Source organism: Asterias rubens, chromosome 2 (genome assembly GCF_902459465.1).
Source record: "Asterias rubens chromosome 2, eAstRub1.3, whole genome shotgun sequence".
In the NCBI taxonomy this organism is placed as follows: domain Eukaryota; kingdom Metazoa; phylum Echinodermata; class Asteroidea; order Forcipulatida; family Asteriidae; genus Asterias; species Asterias rubens.
In genome coordinates this window covers 11,695,743-11,722,779 of record NC_047063.1, presented here as the reverse complement: position 1 = coordinate 11,722,779, position 27,037 = coordinate 11,695,743, and the positions used below count along the sequence as shown (strand labels likewise).

At 40.0% G+C, this 27,037-nt stretch overlaps 1 protein-coding gene across 4 annotated transcripts in view; it reads left to right on the top strand.

Annotated features, from left to right (window-relative positions):
• Positions 1 to 4,795: 4,795 nt before the first annotated feature.
• Positions 4,796 to 27,037, top strand: part of LOC117306978 (protein O-mannosyl-transferase 1-like) — a 50,128-nt gene continuing 27,886 nt past the window's right edge. For 2 of the 4 annotated variants that reach the window (XM_033791585.1, XM_033791587.1), the window contains exons 1-9: positions 4,796 to 4,930; positions 8,833 to 8,914; positions 11,645 to 11,803; positions 13,020 to 13,174; positions 17,943 to 18,089; positions 19,196 to 19,304; positions 22,044 to 22,109; positions 22,670 to 22,763; positions 25,281 to 25,436. In XM_033791585.1, the coding sequence (XP_033647476.1) occupies positions 11,688 to 11,803; positions 13,020 to 13,174; positions 17,943 to 18,089; positions 19,196 to 19,304; positions 22,044 to 22,109; positions 22,670 to 22,763; positions 25,281 to 25,436 (843 nt within the window). In that variant the 5' untranslated portion in view covers positions 4,796 to 4,930; positions 8,833 to 8,914; positions 11,645 to 11,687. Of the gene's footprint in view, positions 4,931 to 8,289; positions 8,424 to 8,829; positions 8,915 to 11,644; positions 11,804 to 13,019; positions 13,175 to 17,942; positions 18,090 to 19,195; positions 19,305 to 22,043; positions 22,110 to 22,669; positions 22,764 to 25,280; positions 25,437 to 27,037 lie in introns of those variants that run through there. The other 2 variants (XM_033791586.1, XM_033791588.1) reach the window with 2 other exon arrangements.

Sequence of the window (27,037 nt, the reverse complement as noted above, 5' to 3'; positions counted from 1 at the left end):
ACCGGTTTCTGGTTCCGGTTTCTGGGAACCGGTTTCTGGTTCCGGTTTCTGGGAACCGGTTTCTGGTCTCGGTTTCTGGTTCCGGTTTCTGGGAACCGGTTTCTGGTTCCAGTTTCTTGGAACCAGTTTCTGGTTCCGGTTTCTGGGAACCGGTTTCTGGTTCCGGTTTCAGGGAAAAGGTTTCTGGTTCCGGTATCTTGGAACCGGTTTCTGGTTCCGGTTTCTGGGAACCGGTTTCTGGTTCCGGTTTCTGGGAACCGGTTTCTGGTTCCAGTTTCTGGGAACCGGTTTCTGGGAACCGGTTTCTGGTTCTGGTTTCCGGGAACCGGTTTCTGGTTTCGGATTCTGGTTCCGGTTTCTGGTTCTAGTTTCTGGGAACCGGTTTCTTGGAACCGGTTTCTGGCTCCGGTTTCTGGTTCCGATTTCTGGTTCCGGTTCTGGTTCCGGTTTCTGGGAACCGGTTTCTGGTTCCGATTTCTGGGAACCGGTTTCTGGTTCCGGTTTCTGGGAACCGGTTTCTGGTTCCGGTTTCTGGGAACCGGTTTTCTGGTTCCGGTTTCTGGGAACCGGTTTTCTTGTTCCGGTTTCTGGGAACCGGTTTTCTGGTTCCGGTTTCTGGGAACCGGTTTCTGTTCCGATTTCTGGTTCCGGTTTCTGGGAACCGGTTTCTGGTTCCGGTTTCTGGGAACCGGTTTTCTGGTTCCGGTTTCTGGGAACCGGTTTTCTGGTTCCGGTTTCTGGGAACCGGTTTTCTGGTTCCGGTTTCTGGGAACCGGTTTCTGTTCCGATTTCTGGTTCCGGTTTCTGGGAACCGGTTTCTGGTCTGGTTTCTGGGAACCGGTTTCTGGTTCCGGTTTCTGGGAACCGGTTTCTGGTTTCGGTCTGGTTCCGGTTTCTGGGAACCGGTTTCTGGTCTGGTTCCTGGGAACCGGTTTTTGGGAACCGGTTTCTGGGAACCGGTTTCTGGTTCCGGTTTCTGGGAACCGGTTTTCTGGTTCCGGTTTCTTGGAACTGGTTTCTGGTTCCGGTTTCTGGGAACCGGTTCTGTTCCGGTTTCTGGTTCCGGTTTCTGGGAACCGGTTTCTGGTCTGGTTTCTGGGAACCGGTTTCTGGTTCCGGTTTCTGGGAACCGGTTTCTGGTTTCGGTCTGGTTCCGGTTTCTGGGAACCGGTTTCTGGTCTGGTTCCTGGGAACCGGTTTCTGGTTCCGGTTTCTGGGAACCGGTTTCTGGTTCCAGTTTCTGATTCCGGTTTCTGGGAACCGGTTTTGGGAACCGGTTTCTGGGAACCGGTTTCTGGTTCCGGTTTCTTTGAACCGGTTTTTGGGAACCGGTTTCTGGGAACCGGCTTCTGGTTCCGGTTTCTGGGAACCGATTTCTGGTTCCGGTTTCTTGGAACCGGTTTCTTGGAACCGGTTTCTGGTTCCGGTTTCTGGGAACCGGTTTCTGGTTCCGGTTTCTGGGAACCGGTTTCTGGTTCCGGTTTCTGGGAACCGGTTTCTAGTCTGGTTTCTGGGAACTGGTTTCTGGTTCCGGTTTCTGGGAACCGGTTTCTGGTTCCGGTCTGGTTCCGGTTTCTGGGAACCGGTTTCTTGGAACCGGTTTCTGGTTCCGGTTTCTGGGAACCGGTTTTCTGGTTTCGGTTTCTGGGAACCGGTTTCTGGTTCCGGTTTCTGGTTCCGGTTTCTGGGAACCGGTTTCTAGTCTGGTTTCTGGGAACCGGGTTTCTGGTTTCGGTTTCTGGGAACCGGTTTCTGGTTCCGGTTTCTGGTTCCGGTTTCTGGGAACCGGTTTCTAGTCTGGTTTCTGGAAACCGGTTTCTGGGAACCGGTTTCTGGTTCCGGTTTCTTGGAACCGGTTTCTGGTTCCGGTTTCTGGGAACCGGTTTCTTGTTCCGGTCTCTGGTTCCGGTTTCTGGTTTCTGGTCTGGTTTCTGGGAACCGGTTTCTTGGAACCGGTTTCTGGTTCCGGTTTCTGGTTCCGGTTTCTTGGAACCGGTTTCTTGGAGCCGGTTTCTGGTTCCGGTTTCTGGGAACCGGTTTCTGGTTCCGGTTTCTTGGAACCGGTTTTTTGGAACCGGTTTCTGGGAACCGGTTTCTGGTTCCAGTTTCTGGGAACCGGTTTTCTGGTTCCGGTTTCTGGGAACCGGTTTCTGGTTCCGGTTTCTGGTTCCGGTTTCTGGGAACCGGTTTCTGGTCTGGTTTCTGGGAACTTGTTTCTGGTTCCGGTTTCTGGGAACCGGTTTCTGGTTCCGGTTTCTGGGAACCGGTTTCTGGGAACCAGTTTCTGGTTCCAGTTTCTGGGAACCGGTTTCTGGTTCCAGTTTCTGGGAACCGGTTTCTGGTTCCGGTTTCTTGGAACCGGTTTCTGGTTCCGGTTTCTGGGAACCGGTTTCTGGTTCCGGTTTCTGGGAACCGGTTTCTGGGAACCGGTTTCTTAGAACCGGTTTCTGGTTCCGGTTTCTGGTCTGGTTTCTGGGAACCGGTTTCTGGTTCCGGTTTCTGGGAACCGATTTCTGGTTCCGGTTTCTGGTTCCGGTTTCTGGGAACCAGCTTCTGGTTCCAGTTTCTGGGAACCGGTTTCTGGTTCCGGTTTCTTGGAACCGGTTTCTGGTTCCAGTTTCTGGGAACCAGTTTCTGGTTCTGGTGTCTGGGAACCGGTTTCTGGTTCCGGTTTCTGGGAAGCGGTTTCTGGTTCCGGTTTCTGGGAACCGGTTTCTGGTTCCGGTTTCCTGGAACCGGTTTCTGGTTCCGGTTTCTGGGGACCGGTTTCTGGTTTCCTTTTATTGGAAACAGTTTCTGGTTCCGGTTTCTGGGAACCGGTTTCTGGTCTGGTTTCTGGGAACCGGTTTCTGGTTCCGGTTTCTGGTTCCGGTTTCTGGTTCCGGTTTCTTGGAACCGGTTTCTGGTTCCGGTTTCTGGGAACCAGTTTCTGGTTCCAGTTTCTGGAAACCGGTTTCTTGGAACCGGTTTCTGGTTCCGGTTTCTGGTCTGGTTTCTGGGAACCGGTTTCTGGTTCCGGTTTCTGGGAACCGGTTTCTGGTTCCGGTTTCTGGTTCCGGTTTCTGGGAACCAGTTTCTGGTTCCAGTTTCTGGGAACCGGTTTCTGGTTCCGGTTTCTGGGAACCGGTTTCTGGTTCCGGTTTCTGGTTCCGGTTTCTTGGAACCGGTTTCTGGTTCCGGTTTCTGGGAACCGGTTTCTGGTTCCGGTTTCTGGGAACCGGTTTCTGGGAACCGGTTTCTTGGAACCGTTTCTGGTTCCGGTTTCTGGGAACCGGTTTCTGGTTCCGGTTTCTGGTTCCGGTTTCTGGGAACCAGTTTCTGGTTCCAGTTTCTGGGAACCGGTTTCTGGTTCCGGTTTCTGGGAACCGGTTTCTGGTTCCGGTTTCTGGTTCCGGTTTCTTGGAACCGGTTTCTGGTTCCGGTTTCTGGGAACCGGTTTCTGGTTCCGGTTTCTGGGAACCGGTTTCTGGGAACCGGTTTCTTGGAACCGTTTCTGGTTCCGGTTTCTGGGAACCGGTTTCTTGGAACCGGTTTCTGGTTCCGGTTTCTGGGAACCGGTTTCTGGTTCCGGTTTCTGGTTTCTGAAATATTTTTCACTGTTAAATACTGCTTAAAAGTTTGCTTTGATTTTATATGAAAAATAAAACTCAATGAAGATACAAACTTAAATTTGTGAACCTTTGCTTTATTGTCTGAGTCCATGGGATGGGAATAATATGCATCAATTTGTTTATGGAGTATGATGCTAAAACAAACTTCTCAAGATTTGGGGGGAAGAAACAATTTCTTTTAACACTGCTAGTTATATGCTATTTAACCTTTTTGAAGTAAGCTACAATTTGGGGGGGAGTCAATATTAGGAGACCAACTTTTAAATTGGTGGTCTCTGGTTCGAGTCCTGGATGGGTTGTTTTTATTTTTAACTACTATTTAAGTACATAATACATCAACATAATGAGGGTAACATTTTATGGGGAGACATGGGGTGCACACTTTTTTTTTTAGTAAGAACATGCTGAGTGGGTGGGTGGGGGGCAGTAATTCAATTGTAATGCACTGCACCACACCTGGGGGGGGGGGTAATAGAATTGAACTGCACTATGATACACTGCACTGCACCACACCTGACTAAACTACCACTAATCTGGTGGTCTATGGTTTGAGTCCTGGTCTCTGGTCCGAGTCCTGGATGGGTTTTAACTTATGTTTAACTACCGGTACTATTTAAGTACATAATCAACATAATGAAGGTAACATTTTATGGGGAAACAGGGGGTGTGTCTCCCCCTTTTTTTAAGGGGGGGTGGGGGAACAAGGCAAAAATTTGTCATGAGCTCCCATTTTCTTTTAAGTAAGCCCATGCTCATATTGGGGGGGAGGGGTGGTAATTGAATTGAACTGCACTATAATACACTGCACTGCACCACACCTCCTGACTAAACTACCACTAATCAAAAACCATATTCAACTAAACTGTAAGCTGTATTAAAATACACTACCCTATACTCATTTAAACTTAATTCAATTAAAATACACTGCACTAAAGTAAACTTCACCTCACTACACCAAACATTTAAATTAAAATAAATTTAATTAAATTAAATTTAATCAAATTCAATCAAATCGAATTAAAATTAAGTTGTTTTGTTTGTTTTCATTTCATTTCATTACTTCAAACTAAATTAAACTGACTACAATAGTTTTAAAAGGACTAACAACACTTAAATAAACTAATCTACAATATTTAAAAATTAAATTAAATTTAACTTATATTTGTTTCTCTATCTTGGATTGTCGCCTCTTGAGGGCGCTATTTGGCAGCAAGATTTCCGTTTTCCCCTCCGTGAGCGCATGAAGTTGAACAGATTTTCCCGAACACATTTGCTATAAATTGCTGATTGTCCATCGAGCCTACAGACATTTGACACAGGTAGATACATCTTCACTTATTTTACTTCCATTTACAGTAACATTTTTGGTGTTTGGATGGTCAAAAGAAGTGATTCTGATGACTTTTTAGTAAGTTCTCGATCGTTTTTGAAACGCATGTGTTTTTATGCAGCATTTATTTCGTGATAATTTGTTCATAAATGATATCCTCGTGTACACTATAATTTATAAAAGCTATATTCACGCACTGAAGACTTGAGATAGAATGTAATTAAATTAACAGAACCAAGAACACGTTGACCTTTATTTTTATTTGTCCGGTGGCAAAGCTCATGTGAGAAGAGATTTTCATGCCCACAGAACGCCGTTGAAACACAACTGAGGGCGTCGTCTGCAAACGACACAAATTTGTCGGAAAAAGTTTTACGAATTACGTCACATAAATTCACACACTTGTTTTGATCCGTCAATACAGGGTCCCTAAAGTATTATGCCGCCTTTCTTCTAAACACTTGAGTCCGTGCGGCAGGGAAACTACATGTAGTAGAAGGCCAAAACTGCCATTACTCCATCATTTGTAATTGTTGGTTTTTTACCAGGCTAATTAATTGAAACCCCATCTAACACCCCAAAAACAACACTAAAATGCTGATTTTTCCTAGATAGTTTTTTTCTCTTAATGATGCTTCTGATCTGTTTTTTTATTATTATTAATTTTTTGTATTACCCCGCGAGCAATTTACAACAAAATCGTCATTTCTGGAAATTTGACGCATTTGTTTGTATCCCCTCTGTTGTCATGTAAAAATCATGTGATCTTGTAACTTAAGTATGGTATGGAAGTATGGCAGACAGCAAACGCACAGAACTTTCAGGGGTATTTAAGTGTTTGAATCAATCATTTTACGTAGCTAGGCATATTTTGTATTTAATCTCAAAGGTAAGATTTTATACTCAAATTATAGATCATCTTAAAGTCACCTGGAAATATAATTTTTTTTCTTTCAAACATAAGAGTATATGCTTACGAACAATAAAACAATTTTTTTAGTAATTGTTTGTCACGATTTATACGTTTAAAAAATATATAAAGTTGTTTGGGGGGCTGACTCCGCCTTCCCCTTTTGTGACGTCAATCGAGGCAGACTTTGCCTGCAATGCGTAAAGTAAACACACGTGCAAAGTACATGTACATGTACGTCCAAGTCGTGAGTTGGTACGTTTCAAAAAGTGTTTTTCTGCATTCAGCAGCAATACACCTGGTCGGCATTGCCGGAAAAAAAAAAAAAAAAAAACTTTTTTTGAAACGTACAAACTCACGACTTGGTCCGTATGTACTTTGCAATTGTGTTTACTCTACGCATTACAGGCAAAGTCTGCCTCGATTGACGTCACGAACGATTGACGTCTACTCTTAAATTTGTAAATAACATAAGAACTGATTTTTTAAAACCTTAGTTAACTGTTTATTCACATTCCACTCATCAAAACACATATATTAGTGGCAAAAGCTTTATTTTGAAAAAATACCACTTCCAGGTGACTTTAATTAATAACAACCAGAAAGGCTTTGATTTGTCCCTTCTTTGCAGGGGATTGAAGATTATGTTGTATAATTTTGACTATATAACTCAGATTCAGATTCAGATACTTTCATGAAATTTAGTAAATTTCGTAATTGAGTATTGTAAACAAAAAATTACATGGCGGGAAAGGTGCCTGCGGGAATATTTTTATTAAATTCACAGATTTGGAGTATCGGAGGATACTTTAGTAGCTTTGAAAATCATGACACAAATTCTAAGAAAACGAGTTTGATCCTCAATGTCTTATGAATCCTTAACCCTTTAGCATGCGCGAAACATTAAACATAACGTCACACGCTCCTCCCTCAGTGTGCCATGAAAATTCAATCGATTTCCGGCCGTATCTAGAAATCGTCGGATAACTGTGATAATTTTCTTGAGTTATAAGTTGAGTTTATTTTGTAGAGGATGAAATTATCTTTTCAATGAATTTCACAGTTGCTTTGTTTGACTCCCCAAATTCAAGCTTTCAGGTTGGAAACATAAGAAAACATTGTTTGCGTATCAGTTGAAGGTTTGTTTACGTTGTGCACACAAGTTTTCTCAACTTTATTTTAGTCCGACAGGAAAACAAAGCTACGAAAAGTGGTTGAAAATAATCACAACATACCTTAAAAATAAAAAAGAATGCCTCTATTATCAACAGATACCTTCTGTACCTAATATCTTTGTAAAATCCTTTCAAATCGCGGTATTCCGAGTGTAAAAACACCAGAAAGTTTGAGGTGAAACAAGCGGGAGACTGCCATTACTGTGTACATGCGTGGTAGTACGTGGTACATCCCTATACAGTCCTGCTACACAGAGATAAAGCACCCACTCATACATGTCATGCGTTGTTTGATTGTGAAATAACTTTTGACCTTTGAACCATGTCATTTTTTTGGAGTCTCTGGGCGGTATGCGGGCTAAAGGGTTAATTACACTCAAAACACCACTTTTTCATTTGATATGAAACCTCAAAGAGATATGAAATCATGTTGTATCTAATTTACCTCTAAGAGATATCCCTTTTTGTAAAGATGACTGAAAAGTGGTAGCAGGATGCAGAAATTTCCCAAGTTGAGATTTTGAACTTTGGTGGGCGAACTTGGGCCCTGTCTGTGTAGCCTAAAGATCGTTTAGCACCGTGTGTAGCCTAGGAATCACCTATTCCTGCTTGCGATCTAATTTCACTAAAAAAAAACAAGAGGTTAAATGTCTTCACATCAATAGATTGATTGCACTAAGCAAGTTTATTTGATGATAAACAATGCAGAACTGCATATATGTGTTTATTTACGTGTTGCCCACAGGTAGCCTGGTTAGCCTTGCAGGGTCCTACTACTTGCCGTCAATGCGCCGTAAACTCGCTTTGTGCCCTCAAGTCGGCGTCAACTCCCCCAATATAAAATTAAAATCCACAAAAGAGGCATAGGACTGTAAAGTATTAGCTAAAAGATAATGTTTATAAGTTTTAGGTTACAATTCGGTTAGTTTTTTTGTACAACATGGAAAACAGAGGGCGCTTTCCTGGTTTTATGGAATAGTGTTGGCCCAAGCTTAAATTATCGGTATCACATAGTGTTTATGGTACTGCATTTCGTGTAAATGCTGAGGTCTTGCGTCAAGACTAATCCATTGTACCTGGCATAGTGGTTTAAATGCATATTTCATCAAATATGGCGATCGATGACGCTTAGTGCAATCCATCTATCGGACGTTAGCACATGTACATTTGTGTAGAGTAGTATGCACCATGTACAGTGTGTGTTTGTGGCTGATTGCAGACATACGGCCTCCCGCCTGTGTACTGAAGTTAGTCCGCAAGCATGAATAGCCGGTTGCCGGGCTGGGCTACACCACTGCAGTATTATGAAAGGATTCATTAGACATTTGCTGATCAAGTTTTGAGTTCTTAGAATTTGTGTCATGATTTTCTCAAGTGGTAAAAATGGGACAAATCTGGTGACTACCCTACTACCTGGATTTGTTAAAATAAGATTTTTTGTGTGCGCGCTTCTAGAACGACCAAGTTGTAAAAAAATCTCAACGATCTTGACAACTTGCTCCATTTCGAGGCGCGCACACTACGGACCTTTTCATAATTAGTCGGGTTCCTTCCGTTTCATTTTTACCCAAAACGTGTGAATTTTTGACACAAAATGCAGTCTTGGGCTGTCTGCAACTTCAGTAGCATGAGATTAGTAAGTTTCATGATGCAGATCGTTGCAGACAAAAAAGCGGAGAAATTTATATCAATGAAGATGGGGCCAAGGATACAGAGTGGATTGGAGAGCAATTAAATATGTGAACTGTACAAATTCAAACTGTTTTCTCAACAACTAATTTGATATGTACACTTTATCATCAGCAGACACCGTCACAGCAGTAGTCAACAAGAAATGAAGGACTCATTCAACCATGGAGAAAGACTGACAAAAGTCCGACAGAAGAAGGTGAGAGATGTTCCACTGTTGCAACAATAATAATTCATGCTGTTTCTAAACTATATTATTTTTTAAACTGAAATAATTCCTACCTTGAGTCTGGTGTCTAGTTAAGACCCAGGAACTGGGGCAAATTGCTCATTTAAAACAAATTTGTATTTGCGACCAGCCTTGTTCTGCTGACCGTGTGCTGTTGAGGCCAACGCAGAGAATGTCACCCTGTACGGCATGTGTTCCAATAATAATGCAGAATAATGCAGAATAATAACCCTAACCGGCTCGCCCCGGGTTGTTACAAATGCGCCCACTGAGAATGTCGCCCCCAAACAATGTCGCCCCTGACAAAGTCGGCCCGGGTTGTTACAAAGTAGCCCCCTAAGAATGTCGCCCCCAAACAATGTCACCCCCAGACAAAGTCGCCCCGGATGTTCTTGTGAAAACTTCTGAAAACACTAGGGGAAATGAACTGCTTCCTTAGGATTTATGTAGTGTACAAATAAAACGAGTCCGTGATTAGGCTTAAATCTACCTCCAGTCCATACATAGATATTAGCATGGACGAGAACATACTTCTACCTAAAAAGGTGTTGGCGAGTGGTTTTTAAAATGGCGGACAAGCATACAATATTATTTTTTAGTCACAAACATAATTACAGTGAATATTCCGTGGTTGATAATGTAGATTTGAAATAACAAAGTCCATTAGTTGATGTCATGATGTACAGAAGAGGATTTACATACAGCAAAAACAAAGTTTAAAAAAAACTACGTACGGTGTCGCCTCTTCATTTCAGGGCGCAGCCATATTGACATTGCGTAGTGTGCACAAATCGTTCCAAAGATAAACAATGTTTGGGCAAACAGTTGCGCTACGTTTTGCGAGTGGAACGCACCCCTGGTCTTTGTTCAGTGCCTTTAATACATGCATAGACAATAAAACACTGAATCAGCTGTCCGAATAGACCGTATTTAATATGACGTCACCATTCAAAAACCTGCTCTACAACATATACAACATGGCGTCTGTGTGTGCATGCGTTTGCCATAGAAATCAAACCGGGAACACTGCTTGCTTTATTGATGTATGCAATTAGATGCACACTGTTTGCCCTACAAGATGGCGACTTCCATAGAAACAAATGGATTATTCAATATGGTCTATACGCTGTTTAGTCTAGCTGCTCCTCGGGGGCAAGAACCAGTCTCAATCTGAACACCGAACTCCCACTTGGCTCGTATTTTAAAACTTTAAACTTTCATATACAATTGAAGGAGCTAGGTCTCAAAACAAAATGCCACTGCGCTGTATTTCCGACCGCGAGAGGGCAGTCTTAATTGTAATTTTTATCACTTCCAGGGTTATATGCGATTCGTCCTGCACAGTTTTAATCAGCGTTCTGTAAATTTGTTGCAAAGCTGGACACTGGACACTGTTCGTAATTGTCAAAGGCCAGTCTTCTCACTTTGTGTATCTCAACATTTATATGCATAAAATAACAAACCTGTGAAAATTTGAGCTCAATGGCTGTCAAAGTTGCAAGATATGAATGAAATAAAAAACACCCTTGTCACACGAAGTTGTGTGCTTTCAGATGCTTGATTTCCAGACCTCAAATTCTAAGTCTGAGGTCTCGAAATCAGATTTGTGGAAAATTACTTCTTTCGCGAAAACTTCTCCACTTTAAAGGGAGCCGTTTCACTCAATGTTTTATACTACCAACCTCTCCCCATTACTCGTTACCAAGTAAGGTTTCATGCTAATAATTATGTTGAGTAACTACCAATAGCATGAATAGTGTCCACTGCCTTTAAGTTGCAACGTGGATTATAACAGCCCATTTTAAGGTCTTGTTGTCCGTGGTGGGATATGATAATAACTGTGGTGGTAATGTGTTCCAGTCTTTAATAAATGTTTTGGGTACGAATGAATCTACCCCGGAAGTGCCACAAATATGTTTTAAAGTGCCATCACGTGGCACATTGCTCTATTCTGATTGGTCAATAACAAATAGGACAAATACTATTCCTAATCATAATATTAATCTTTAGCCACTTCTGTGATAGATGTTCGTTATCCTTCACTTTTAAAAGTGATTCTACTGTTATTTTGTCATCGTGTTCATAGGCGCCATAAAGGATTAAACAACTGTAGTAATTTATTCATTTAAAAATACATGTTTTTTGTTCTTTCAGTAACTCATTAACTCATTACATGTATGAGGTAAACCAAGATGTATTTTTAATGATAATGAATGAGTTGTTAAAATATCACTGGTAATGAATCACAAGTTGAATATTCATTAGACTACCATATGTTGGTACATGTATTAGAAGTATGCAAGTAGTTGTTCAAATTTGATCAACGATGCAGTGCTCAGTGCTCACACCACACACCAATCTTTGATGGTCGCTTTATCTTGGGGACACCTATTCTATGATTATACAACATGTCAAAGTCTTTTCAGCATCTGGACAAGGTGAGAAGACGTTGAAGAAATTTCAGTGTTAGATGTGGGAGGAGAACCTGAGAGAATTATTCCAGGGAAAACGCAGGGACTAAAAACCCAATCCACATAGTGCCCCGGTGGGATTGGAACCAGGGTCCTACAGGTGGTAGAAGGCATGGCAAGACGCCTGTAGGCCAACCTGACGCATACAGGTAGGATCCCCAAGATTCAACACAAGGTACAAACTGTCTGCAAAAGAACACTAACCTAAATATTTGTACTGTTTTTACAGATTCTTTGACTCTCAATCAAAGTCAAACTGAACTCCAACAAGAATGAAATCCAGGTGGTTCTTCTCAATGAGTATTGAGATTAACTTGGTCCTTCTTGGACTCACGTTGACTTCATTCATGATGAGAATGTGGCGACTGGAAGAACCAAGAGAAGTTGTGTAAGTCAAGTTCTTTTTAATTTATTTAGCAAACATTCAAGCTTGAATTTCATGACAAAACATACTTGCACTAGCCAAAGTAGCCCTACAGTATGTAGGACTCTTCCTCTGCACTGTACACAGAGTTTGAGATATGAGGGCCCGTTTCCAGGGCGGACACATTTAAAAGCTTCATAACTCAAATCTTACTTGCAAGAAGTCACTATTTTCATCAGATTCACATTTCACGGTTCCATGGCAGCATACATTTTTTGGCGGTTGGTTTTGCCAAAATGTATCTGGGGTGCAAGTATGATAGAGAATGACAAACTTTGAAAAAAGGGGTACAGCGCCTGGTAACTGGGTCTAAAGCCAAGGGTATTTTGGAATGTTGAGTGTCTCTTTGTGTATAGCACCTTCAGTATTAGTGTAGTACAAATAAAGTGACATGAATTCCTTGTATTATTGACATTCAATTAAGATCTTGTTTTTCAGAGCAGGAAGATGTATCCTACAGCATGGAGCAAGTTTGGTTGAGTGACCTGACTTGACTACACCGACTAGACTAACCAGAAACCATAGAGCACAGGGAGATTGACGATATCGAACAATGCACTGGAGCATTGTCTATATATGGTCAACTCGTGAGCTCCATGTACGTCATAGTTTCTGGTCAGTCTAGTCCATCTAGTCGCTCACCCAAACTTGCTCATGTTGACAAACATGTGCTTGATTTATTTTATCATTGCTCTGCATTGTATTCTGTCAAGGATGCTGTGCATTGTATTCTGTCAAGGATGCTGTAAAAACATCTTGCCACAGCCTTATGTTTGTGGCATTATGCAGGCCTGATACTTCATGGAGGCAACAGAGGCAATTGCCTCCTCCATGCCCCCGGTCATTGGCCTTGGTGCCCTTGAAATGCTCCACAGTAGAAATTTGCAATTTCTTCATATGATGCCCTTTTATCAAGGAGAAATTCCTTGGCGCCCTTGCCCTTTCCAAAAAAACGAAGCATACAAGCCTGCGTTATGATTTATATTTTGTTATTTTAGGCGTGCTCGCTCCCTACATCACCACTTGCCAATTTTAATTTCTTCACACCTCTATTAACTTTTACTATTTTTTTTTTTTCATTTCAAGGTGCATAGAGACTTCTCTGCGAAGAAGGGTTTATTAATATTATGACTACATGGTGGATTACCTATAACAATCCACATTTATCTTTGGTCTGCAGATTTGATGAATTCCACTTTGGCAAGTTCATCAATATGTATCTCAAGCAAGTGTTCTTCTTTGACATCCATCCACCACTTGGCAAGTTATTGCTTGCAGGAGCTGGTTACATGGCTGATACCAATGTCACATTTCCCTTTGAGAGGATCGGGGATGGTAAGAGAACCATGTTTTTTTTCGCGAAACATGTTTGAGCTTTGTTCATTGGTTGAGGTTTATTGTGTGTTCAATTGAACCGTAGTTGTGTGTTCGGTTGAACCGTGGTGACAAGGCTGTTCCGATCAAACAATAACTGTTTGGCTCGGTCAGGCATGGTTTAAAGATGCGTTTTGGTGACCCAAACCAGAAACATGTTTGAGCTTTATCATTGGTTGAGGTTATTGTGTGTTCAGTTGAACCGAAGTGACGAGGCTGTTCTGACCAAACAGTAACTGTTTTGCTCGGTCAGGCATGGTTTAAAGATGCGTTTTGGTGACCCAAACCAGAAACATGTTTGAGCTTTGTTCATTGGTTGAGGTGTTTTTTGTGTGTTCGGTTGAACCGTAGTGACGAGGCTGTTCCGACCAAACAGTAACTGTTTGGTTCGGTCAGGCATGGTTTAAAGATGCGTTTTGGTGACCCAAACCAGAAACATGTTTGAGCTTTGTTCATTGGTTGAAGTTTTTTGTGTGTTCCGTTGAACCGTAGTGACGAGGCTGTTTTGACCAAACAGTAACTGTTTTGCTCGGTCAGGCATGGTTTAAAGATGCGTTTTGGTGACCCAAACCAGAAACATGTTTGAGCTTTGTTCATTGGTTGAGGTGTTTTTTGTGTGTTCGGTTGAACCGTAGTGACAAGGCTGTTCTGACCAAACAGTAACTGTTTTGCTCGGTCAGGCATGGTTTAAAGATGCGTTTTGGTGACCCAAACCAGAAACATGTTTGAGCTTTGTTCATTGGTTGAGGTGTTTTTTGTGTGTTCGGTTGACCCGTAGTGACGAGGCTGTTTTGACCAAACAGTAACTGTTTTGCTCGGTCAGGCATGGTTTAAAGATGCGTTTTGGTGACCCAAACCAGAAACATGTTTGAACTTTGTTCATTCATTGAAGTTTTTTTTTGTGTTCCGTTGAACCGTAGTAACGAGGCTGTTCCGACCAAACAGTATTTGTTTGGCTCGGTCAGGCATGGTTTAAAAATGCGTTTTGGTGACCCAAACCAGAAACATGTTTGAGCTTTGTTCATTGGTTAAGGTTTTTTTTTGTGTTTGGTTGAACTGCGATGATAAGGCTGTTCCGACCAAACAGTAACCGACTTGTTGGCTCAGTTAGGCTTGGTTTCAAGATGGCCGACACTCTAAAAACTTTTTCATTGAAATTCTTTAAAGAGCCAATAAAGGATGATCTCAATATTTCAACTATTACCTTTTTACGGCCAAATAGACATTGTAGATACCGGTTAACAACCATTTTACTCTCAAAATTTGCCAAAAACGACTTATCTATTATAATGACCTCTTGACGCCAGTGACGATATTCCCCTAATTGGGTGTGAACACAGCTCTCCAGCTTTGGCAAACTGAGGGCGCTATTTTTCCACACCAAATAGTCGCCACTGACGTCACGATTCCTTTGTCGCGCAGGTTTGTTTGACCCCGCGTTTTTCAGAAATTTTGCAATTTCTACCATGTTTTAATGGAGGTAAGAGACTAGTTATATTTTTTTAATGTTTCCTGTGGACTCCAGCTATCAGAAAACTGTAATATCTATATATTTGAGATCATCCTTTATTGGCTGTTTAAAAAATTAAATACCCTGAAAGTTGTACATGTATGTATATTTTAAGAACATGGATTTTCAAGAGATGTTACTACGTCATGAACTGCTTCTGGTTACTGACCAGCTCTCGGAAATTGTTTTGGTTAGTAAACTTGATGTCAGAAACTTGTTTCCCGGTCATGGTTGTCAAAACGAACTACAGCCAAAGTACATGTATGCACTGGACATTGTGTATCCAAAATTTGCTACAAATCTTTTTAAAAGTGTTGTACTCATCGTTGATGACGGCAGTACATGTATGTCAAGGGAAAGAAACCGTTGTCTACTTCTTCAATATTTTGTTTTAGAAATGGTTATATTTCAATTTCTTTGACAATATTGTTGAAATAGGTGTATCGTTGCAGAACCTGCTGCTAAAACATAGGATTCAAACTGCCTCTAGCTATCGGGAAATCTTGGTGGTCTAGTTTGTATGACACTGCTCTAGAATTGTAAAGGTCGTGGGTTCGAAACCCACAAGAAAAATGCATGTATTTGTTTTCACAGAACTCGGGGAAAGTACTGAGTACTAGTGCTGGGCGAATAGTGAAATTTTGGTATTCGGTTACCGCTGGCCAACTATTCTAAATTAACCGGATATTCGAATAGTTTTTTTTTTCAATAGAGGGCGCTATGAAAAAAGAATAATAAAAAAATAAAAAATTGTTTTTGCCGCTAGATGGCGCTGTTCGTTTGTGAATGAGATCTTATGGGCGGATTGATATTAATTTTAGACAGTGTCACTCGGTTCATTCATAAAAATAACCGGATCTAATTTAAAGATGGCGATTTGCTAATTCTTTTGATCGTGATTGACTCTACGTGAAGGAAAACTTTTGTGATCTTCGAACAATTACGTCAGAAATGTCATTGTTTTAACTCTTCACGGAGGTGAGCATAGTTAAATACATAATTTATGCTGTTTTATGCTGTCTTAATAGAAGTTTCTTAAGGATTCAGACAAAACATTCCTATCAGTTGTCGCCTGACGTCCGCGGATGTTCCGATATTAAAGAATATCCGGTTACTTGGTTACAGGACTATCCAGTTTATAAATAGGTATTCGCGCCCATTGCGGATATCCGGTTAAAAAAATAAAGGCATTTGCGGTTACGGATAGGAAAACCTATTCGCCATTAACCAGATATTTTAATTATTCGCCCAGGCCTACTGAGTACATGTATACAGTGCTAACACACATTGGTGTATTTGAGTAAAAACAAAAACTGTATTATGTGGAAGTCAAAGAACTTTTTCCAACTTCATCACAATTTCCAAAGCTTGGGTGTACATAAGCTGACTCAAAGTCAGTGTGTTGAAAAATTTGAAAGCCTAAAAATCGTGGTTAATTGGACCAAAATAACAGTAGTATAGTTTTCATTTCCTTAAAGGCAGTGGACACTATTGGTAATTACTCAAAATAATTATTAGCACAAAATCTTCCTTGGTAATGATTAATGATGAGCTGTTGATGGTATACAATATATTGACTGCTTCGAGTGCTATGGTAAAACTACGACTCCTGAGGTGATCCCCGGAGCATTTTATTTTCGTGAGACGCAGCTGAGGGAGCATGGAACGATCAGGGGATCACCGAGGGAGTCGTAGTTTTAACCATAATACGAGTTAAAGCAATCAATATTTGTTTTATAACACCCCAACAGACTATTTATCTTCTTCGTACACTCAGGGGTTTCCCTTAACTTTTTTTTTCAATCGCCGCCGGGCTAGTCAACCACAATTCTCGATCGCCCGCCTGAAGGTTTTTTCGCATGTATTTATACACAAAATTTTCAAAAAAAAAAACAAAAAAAAACGAAAATGAAGTCCTTAAAATTGCTTTTTTTTAAGGATTTTATATCTGAATTTTTACCTTAAACTATCCCTTTTCCATCAAAAAAAACTTTAATGACTTCATGGTTAGGGGGGCGGTGGATTTGAACATGTTTTGAACTCTGTTTGCAACAAAATCTTCATGAATCAACGATCAGTCAACAACGCACATCAAGAAATAACTCAATGAACTTTGCCTCGCAACGCCCTCTGTTGGCAAAAGTTGTCCATGTTATTGGAAATCCTCCAAGGCTGTACATTGTGCACAGTCTGCATGCATTATGCACAATGTGCAGCAATTATTTACTCCGTTCGCGAACGTGTACTGCATTGAAGTCTAGTCAAAAACATCATGAATATGGAATTATCAACAGCCATCAACGGCCATTCACAGCGTGCAGAGTGTTGGTCAGAATGGACTTTGGATGACTGTGTGTGTATTGTGTATGTGCTGTGCATACTACATGGACGTACCAGTGGGCCACCGTGTACATGTACTGTAAGGATACTCGGCACCATGTGGTTTGTGCATCATGTTTTCAATTGATTGTACGTGTTTTCTGAAACGAACGACAGCAATTCCGGTCCCGATCACGGAAAAATTAAATCTAGCAAGTAGCCAGAATTGTCAAACTTACTAGTTTAAAAGCTTAAGTATATGGGAAAAGGAATAATTATTTGACTCGCCTGGCGGGCTAGTGAGAAAGGGTTTTCACTCGCCTGCCTCTATTTTCACTCGCATTTGGCGACCGGGCGACCGCTAATTTCGAACCCTGTTTAAACACGTAACAATCGTACGCGTGTTTCAGGTACACAGATGCACAACTGATTGGGTTCTGGGTAAAAAGACGTCTGGGTACTGCACGCCGTGTGATAGTCGTCAGACTATCACATGGCAAACGATGCACTATCACACGGCAAACGATGCACTATCAAACGGCCGCCGTCTAGTAAAACTAAGACATGTCATGTGACGCTCTCTAAGCCAATGAAAAGGCAGCATATTTGTAAGGGGTGTAATATAAACAGTGTGAGATTTAGAATTTCAGGTCTCGAAATCAATCATCTGAAAGCACACAACTTCGTGTGACAAGGGTGTTTTTTCTTTCATTAATATCTTGCAACTTCGACAACCAATTGAGCTCAAACTTTCACAGGTTTGTTATTTTATGCATACGTTTAGATACACCAAGTGAAAAGACTGGTCTGTGACAAATACCAATAGTGTCCAGGGTGTTTAATTGTCTTTAAGACTTAAATTAATGCAATTTCAACAATATTTTATTTTTTACATTGTAGAATACCCATGCGATCTGCCGATCTGGCATCTGAGATTGATTCCAGCGTTATGTGGGAGTCTACTAGTTCCTATTGTCTATTTGATTATCACTGAGATTGGCTACACTGATTGGACAGCAGTACAGGCTGCAGTGCTTGTATTGTTCGGTAAGTATTGTTTATATATTGAGATTGTTAGCAATAGACACAATGAAGTACAGACTGCATCACTTGTGTTGATTGTTCTTAGAAATAAATTATTTCACTTGTGTTGATTGTTCTTAGAAATAAATTATTGCTTTTACCAAACGTGTCCAGTGCCTTGTTCAGTGCCTTTAGTTAAGGCACTAGACACTTTGGTAAATTGTCAGAGACCAGTGTACTCACTTGGTGTTAGTTAAGGCACTGGACACTTTGGTAAATTGTCAGAGACCAGTGTACTCACTTGGTGTTAGTTAAGGCACTGGACACTTTGGTAAATTGTCAGAGACCAGTGTACTCACTTGGTGTTAGTTAAGGCACTGGACACTTTGGTAAATTGTCAGAGACCAGTGTACTCACTTGGTGTTAGTTAAGGCACTGGACACTTTGGTAAATTGTCAGAGACCAGTGTACTCACTTGGTGTTAGTTAAGGCACTGGACACTTTGGTAAATTGTCAGAGACCAGTGTACTCACTTGGTGTTAGTTAAGGCACTGGACACTTTGGTAAATTGTCAGAGACCAGTGTACTCACTTGGTGTTAGTTAAGGCACTGGACACTTTGGTAAATTGTCAGAGACCAGTGTACTCACTTGGTGTTAGTTAAGGCACTGGACACTTTGGTAAATTGTCAGAGACCAGTGTACTCACTTGGTGTTAGTTAAGGCACTGGACACTTTGGTAAATTGTCAGAGACCAGTGCACTCACTTGGTGTTAATTAAGGCACTGGCCACTTTGGTAAATTGTCAGAGACTAGTGTTCTCACTTGGTGTATCCCAATATAACGTGTATAAAATAACAAATCTGTGAAAATTTGGGCTCAATTGGTCATCAAAGTTGTAAGAGAATAATATATTAAAAAACTACTCTTATTTCAGACAATTGTGTGTTTTCTTCCATGTATGCCTAAAAAGGCTTCAGGCCTGAACTCTTCTATTAGATTCACATATTTATTTAGTGAGAAATTACCTCTTTCTCAAAAATTACAGTACTTCAGAAAGCTCTTCGTTGCCCGTTACCAAGTAATAACCAATTGTGTCCAGTGTCTTTAAGCAACACACTTTTCTTTGCAGATAATGCGTTAATCACAGAATCAAGGTTTATTCTACTGGACACGATGCTTTTGTTCTTCACATTCACTGCATTGATACTGTTGTTCAGGCTCAGGAAGATGAGACAAAGGTGAAATTTTTAATCAATAGGGGCCTAATTTCATAAAGCTGTTTAGCAGAAAATGCTGCTTCATAAATTGTTTTGCTAAGCATAATACTAGAGGTGCACCAGTTGCAACAATGTAAACTTTAAAGGATTTGGGTTGTTAACAGTTTCTGTTAAGCAAGATTTTTCTGTGCTTAGCAAGTTTTTTATGCTTACAGGCTGGGTGAAATTAGGCCATGGTCATAAACAAATTAGCTATGCTTGTGGTACTCAGACATCTCAACCCAGCTAATGACATCAGTGTGAACAGTCCACTTCTGCATATATTGATGAGTACTAAGTACTGTTTGAAGCTTTGCAGAGTATACTGTTTGAATGTCGAGACCACAGCTTGTGGTACTTGGACATCTCAACCCAGCTAATGATATCAGTGTGAACAGTCCACTTCTGCATATATTGATGAGTACTAAGTACTATTGTTTGAAGCTTTGCAGAGTGTAGTGTTTGAAATGTCGAGACCATACCGGCTCTTTTCAGAGCCAACACTCCCACAAAAGTGATGTACACATGGTTGTACCCGCAATTTAACTAAACTGCACCAATAAAGTATCTAAACACTTACCAAATGGTCAGATATATCGGAACCTGAAACAGTATGCCAAAAAATAATTATTCATTTCGAGTCACCGTTAATTTCTGCACATTTTGACACATCTTGTGTTGCGCTACGATGTTGTTTGGTGGATTTACGGGCACTTGAGTGGCTTAAGGTCGAATTTCAAAAGTTGCAAAAGCCCCTATTCAAGCTAAATCGTTGTATTGTGACGAGTAAGATCGGCGTTTCTTTTGCTCGCCTTTTATAAATGATGTTTTTTTGGTCGCGTTTTGGATAAATCGGTTGCGATGAACATACTCACCAATAATTGTCAGTAACCAAGCAAAGGGGTCAAAGATGCTGGGAGGCATACAACAATGGTAAGACAGGGAAAGGTGTTTCAAGATAACAGGAAAGATGGCTCAAACGACCAAACAGGGAAGAGGCCGGATCGTTGGTTTGATAGAAGCCGGTACGTCGATGCGAGCTGCAGCTCATCAGGTAAAAACGTCACCAGCGACGGTCAGTAAATGGTGGAATCGCTACCAAGTTTAGGGAAATGTGGACGACCTGCCAAGGAGTGGCCGTCCGAGGGTGACTTCTGCAGCAGAAGAAGAAAGTGAACAAGTCCATGAAGCCTGACACCACTCTTGAGGGGTTTGCGACGCATCCTGATCAGGAAATGGCAGGGGATTGACCAGGGACAGATCAGAGGTCTCATTGAGAGTATGAGAAGACGACTCCTTGCCGTTCAGGACAATGATGGAGGACATACCAAGAATGGAGGACAGGATAACAGCAGTTTTAGAGTTAAAGATACGGCAATTAATTTCATGGTCATGTAAACGAAACGAGTTTGTGTCTTTTGTCTTGATTTTGTCTGAGTGTGATGCTTTTGTGAGTTCCCTTTTGGAATTGGGGTGAATAGGGGCTTTTGCAACTTTTGAAATTCGACCTTAAGCCACTCAAGTGTCCATAAATCCACCAAACAACATCGTAACGCAACACAAGATGTGTCAAAACGTGCAGAAATTAACGGTGAATAGAAACGAAGAATTAAATTTTTGTATACTATTTCAGGTTCCGATAAATCTGACCATTTGTAAGTGTTTAGATACTTTATTGGCGCAGTTTATTTATTTATAGTTTCTGCCTGTGTATGTTAGTGTTGGCCTAGGATCTTGGGCTAGGTGTTAAAGGGAAGGTACATGTTTGGTAACTACTCATAACAAATACATGTATTAACTTCAAAACTGACTTGGTAACGAACATTGGAGAGCTGTTGATAGTATAAAACATTGTGGGAAACGACTCCCACTGAAGTAATGTAGTTTTTGAGAAAGAGGTGATTTCTCACTAAAATAATAAAAGACTTCTATTCCAATCTGAAAGCACACAACTTCGTCCAAGTAGGGTGTTTTTTCTTTCATCATTTTCTCGCAACTTCGATGACCGATTGAGCCCAAATTTTCACAGGCTTGTTATTTTATGCATATGATGGGATACACCAAGTGAGAAGACTGGTCTTTGACAATTACCAAACGTGTACCTTCCCTTCAAGCGAAATATTATTTGATGAATTTGATTGCATTGTCGCATTTATATATGGCTCTTCGGTTTCACTTGGCTTTGCGTTGTAAAATGTAGGAGTCTGGATTCCACCTTGTAATTATATTCTACATCAATGCACTTCTATCAAAGAACGACATTTTTCAATTTGTGTCATTATGCAATTATTTTTTATACGTATTAATAGATTTTTAAAATGTTGATGTTTGTTTGTAGTTGCTGGACTTTTTGGATGCTAGGTGGCAGCAGACATCCTCGGTAAATCCATTGTTCTTGGTAATGTACGCATACCCAGTACTAAGTCTGCTGCCACCTAGCGTTTCAAAGTCTCCCATTGGCATGCAGTACAACCCTGTAGGTTCTGAAGTTTGACATTTCTGTTGTTCCCGCTCTTTCCAATACGCAGCAGTTTAGCTATAGAACAGTCTTCCAGAGGTTGTCAAACAGGCTGAGACATCAGAACAATTCAAAAACCGGTTAAAAACATATCTGTTTACTTTGTACAATAAGTGTTGATTTCCTTTTACAGCGCATAGGCATAGGGGTGATATGCGCTGTATAAGAATTATTATTATTATATTTCTTTTTTCTATTAATAGGTGTTTCAGTGCATCATGGTGGTTGTGCATGTTGTTATTGGGCATAGCAATAACTTGCGCAGTCAGGTAAGTTGTAATGCTATTGTTTGTTTAAAAAAAATCCTGAAACTGTATATAGTCAGCTTAAAGGCACTGGAACTTATTTTAAAGCAAAAGTGCCTGACATCAGAAACCTCATCATTACACAAACCAACAACCTATCTGAATTCCTATTTTAAATCCCGTCATCCAAACACAGGTAACGCATCTTTAACAAATGCTCAAATTTGAACAATAAAAACCAATAGATGGAAATTAGCATCAGGGATAAAGAAACATGAATTTTGGTTATACCTGAATACACCGATGTGTGTTAGCAATGTATACTCGGTACTTTCCCGAGCTCTGTGAACTTTCTCTAGCTGCCGGGCAATCTCTTTGGTCTAGTTAATAAGACACTGTGCTAGAATTGCAAAGGTCCTGGGTTCGAATCTCTTCTGAGTAGTATGCCTGGGATTTGTTTTCACAGAGCTCAGAAAAATACAGAGGATTTAGTGCTGACACAGATCAATTACAACTAGTTGTTAATTTAAAATGATCTCTAATTTTGACCTAACAGGTATTTACATTGTTTATATTATTTGCAGTGTGAAGTACTCTGCCATTTTGATGGTGAGTCTTATATACCTTGTGGTGGCGTATGATTTCTGGCAACTCGTAGGAGATCGCAGTCTTTCAGTTGTGAGTGTTAAACATTTTATGACTCAATTTTGATATTGTATGGCGCCATTGTTCTCTGTTCTGTAAACTTTGAAAGCTTAAACTCACCAGAAATTGTTTAACCCCAAATCTGAATTTTTTTTATATTTTGGACAAAAAAAACAAACTCACAATATTCTCAATAAATCTAAACGTTTTGCTTACATACCCAGTCCGCACTGATAAAATGTCTTCATTAGTCTGTTCTGTATCATTTGAAAGCATAAAATCACCGAAGATTGTTTCACCCCAAATCTGAAAATATGACCACAAATCTGAAAATTTGACCCATGCCGGCATCACAATTTTTTGGGGATTTTGGACCGAAAACCTGAGCTTACAAAATTCTCAATAAATCTCAATTTTTTACTAATATACCAAGTCTGCACTGAAAAAAATGTCTTCGGTAGTCTTTTCTGCATTATTTTAAAGCACAAAATCACTGGAGAAATTTTTTTTTTCAATAATTCTCAAACTTTTACTTAAATACCCAGTCCGCACTGATAAAATGTCTTCAGTAGTCTGTTCTGTATCATTTGAAAGCATAAAGTCACCGAAATTTGCTTCACCCCAAATCTAAAAAATTGGGATTTTGACCGAAAACCGAAACCACAAAATTCTCAAACTTTTATTTATATACCCAGTCCGCACTGATAAAATGTCTTCAGTAGTCTGTTCTGTATCATTTGAAAGCATAAAGTCACCGAAATTTGCTTCACCCCAAATCTAAAAATTTGACCCATGCCCTCACAGATCTTTTGGGATTTTTGACCGAAAACCTGAAACTCACAAAATTCTCAATAATTCTCAAACTTTTACTTATATACCCAGTCCGCACTGATAAAATGTCTTCAGTAGTCTGTTCTGTATCATTTGAAAGCATAAAATCACCGAAAATTGTTTCACCCCAAATCCGAAAGTTTGACCCATGCCGGCATCACAGATTTTTTGGGATTTTTGACCGAAAACTGAAACTCACAAAATTCTCAATAATTTTGAAACTTTTACTTATTTACCCAGTCCGCACTGATAAAATGTCTTCAGTAGTCTGTTCTGTATCATTTGAAGGCATAAAATCACCGAAAATTGTTTCACCCCAAATCCGAAATTTTGACCCATGCCGGCATCACAGATTTTTTGGGATTTTTGACCAAAAACACAAACTCGCAAAATTCTTTAAAAATCTCCAACTTTCGCTTATATACCCACTCTGCATTGATAAAATGTCTTTGGTAGTATCTTCTGTATCATTTGAAAGCGTAAAATCACAGAAATTTGTTTCACCCCAAATCTGAAAAATCTACCCATGCTGGCATCACAGAATACGTGGGATTTTTTAACAAAACACAAACTCACAAAATTCTCAATAAATTAAAAAATTTTGGTTGTATACCCAGTCTCCACTGATAAATCATTTGAAACCATAAAATAAAATCATCGGAAATTTTATGACCCTTAATCTGAAATTTTTTTACCATACCGGCATGGTTCAGTTTGTTTCATTTCGGACCAGAAATCCAAACTCACAAAATTCTCAATAAATCTTAAAATTTAAGTTGTATACCCACCCAGTCTCCACTGATATAATTACGAAAATTTGTTTCAGCCAAATTGTGAAAATTTTAAACGTGCCGGCATCACAGATTTTTGGGGATTTTTGACCAAAAACCCAAACTTACAAAATTCTCAATAAATCTCAAACTTGTTTTTTTAATATACCCAGTCTGCAGTGTCTGCACTTATAAAATGTCTTTAGTACTGTGTTCATGTAAATCTGCTGCTGGCAAACATTTGAAATGTTTTCTTTTTATTAAACTATTGAATTATTGAAATGACATTGACCAGAATATAATCACTTGCTGAAATCTGGCTTTTCCTTTTTATTTAGCATCTTGTGAAATGGAATAGTCAAGATTTCATCAAGTGGTTTTAGTCTGAGACAATGTACTCACATACAATCAGTATTGCAACAGCCTTCAGTATTTCTTCCATATCAGCTAAATTTTTCTTTATGTACTTATTTACTTGTCTCTATGTCTAACTTTAACTTATCTTTTTTTCATATAAAAAGTGCATACAGACTTCTCTTTGATTCTGATATGCGCTATACAAGAATTGTTCTTTGTTATGATTATTATTGTTATTGTATTTGTATTGCTGTTTGTGTATTTGTACATTTATTTATTTGTATATTTAAATATATTGTTGTTCTCTTTAGGATAAGTTGGAGAGGAGAGCCTCTAGACAGAACTCTGTTTATTTTAGGAAATCCTTCGCGCTCCAGCTGTTTCTTTTTCCTTCCTCGGTATTATTATTCATTGCTTTATCTTCTATTATTTTTACCTAAAAAATGTGCATAATTGTACTTTTTATCTACCGAAGAAGTAAAGTAAATAAAAATAGAAATATTAAAAATATTGTTTAAAAAACAAGCTTTCAAATTAACTTTGGACTAACTGCGGTGTAGCACTTGACCAAACCTTTTGTTCACATTTTCAGATGACCCTAATCCACCATTTTATGGCCAGATTTAGCCTTCTCATCGTTCTACCCGTCATGGTCTACATAAGTTTTTTCTACATTCATCTGAGCGTGCTCAGTAAGGCCGGTCCAAATGACAGCCAGATGACAAGTGCATTCTCAGCAAGCTTAGAGGTATGTCAAATAAACACGCAACTCAAATAACTACCTTTCTAATTGATGTTTGTTTTTGAATGAAATTATTTTTCGTTAATATGGAAATTTATCCTTACTTCACCATCATCATGTTTGTTGATTTGTTGCTATATTATTATTGCTATATTGCTATATTTGTATTCGTGTCATGAGGATCAATACTTTGTGGATACTGATGCGTTATAAGTGTTCTTATTATTATCAGTAGTGTTAGCATCATGCATTTCTGCACCGGCTGCCAGAATGGTGAGAAGCTTCCAAATAGACCGATCTTGAGCTGCCATTTCTGCCTCCTCCACAGACCCACCCACTGCCCTGTCTGGAGAGGTCCCTCTGGATTACATTTTTCCATTTTGTCTTAGGGCGCCCTCGTGTGTGTTTCCCATAGGTTGGTGACCAGTTGTAGAGTTGCTTAGTGATCCGCTGTTTGCCCATTACTAGCTATGGATGTGACCAAACCACTGCAGTCTGTGTTTTCTTCTGATGCTTGAGAGTGGGGGCTGTTTGGTCAATGCTCTTACATGCTTATTTCTGACATGTTTTGTCCAATTAATGTGCAGGATATTTCTTTGACATCTCATGTCAAAGGCATTTAGCCTGGCACTACTCTCTCGAATGCCCTTCCAATTAACATTAGGAGAGCTAACAGTGTTGATAACTTGCATCTCATGTCAAAGACATCTAGCCTGGCCCTACCCTATGGAATGCCCTTCCAATGAACATTAGGAGAGCTAACAGTGTTGATAACTTGCATCTCATGTCAAAGACATTTAGCCTGGCACTACCCTCTGGAATGCCCTTCCAATTAACATTAGGAGAGCTAACAGTGTTGATAACTTGCATCTCATGTCAAAGACATCTAGCCTGGCCCTACCCTATGGAATGCCCTTCCAATTAACATTAGGAGAGCTAACAGTGTTGATAACTTGCATCTCATGTCAAAGACATCTAGCTTGGCACTACCCTCTGGAATGCCCTTCCAATTAACATTAGGAGAGCTAACAGTGTTGGTAACTTGCATCTCATGTCAAAGACATTTAGCCTGGCACTACCCTCTGGAATGCCATTCCAATTAACATTAGGAGAGGTAACAGTGTTGATAACTTGCATCTCATGTCAAAGACATTTAGCCTGGCACTACCCTCTGGAATGCCCTTCCAATTAACATTAGGAGAGCTAACAGTGTTGATAACTTGCATCTCATGTCAAAGACATCTAGCCTGGCCCTACTCTCTCGAATGCCCTTCCAATTAACATTAGGAGAGCTAACAGTGTTGGTAACTTGCATCTCATGTCAAAGACATCTAGCCTGGCCCTACCCTCTGGAATGCCATTCCAATTAACATTAGGAGAGCTAACAGTGTTGATAACTTCAAGTCTCCTCTGTTTAACAACTCATCTTTTCAAATTTTACTGATGTTGTTGTTCTTCACTGATTTTAGTATGTGATATGGAGGGTCGTTCCAAGCTCCTTGTGAGCTATTTTTGTTTTCATCTGTTTTCAAGATGAGTGTTGTCTTTTTATAATGTTTATATTTGTTTTAATCTTCTTTGATTTTAGTAATTTAATTGCTCATTTT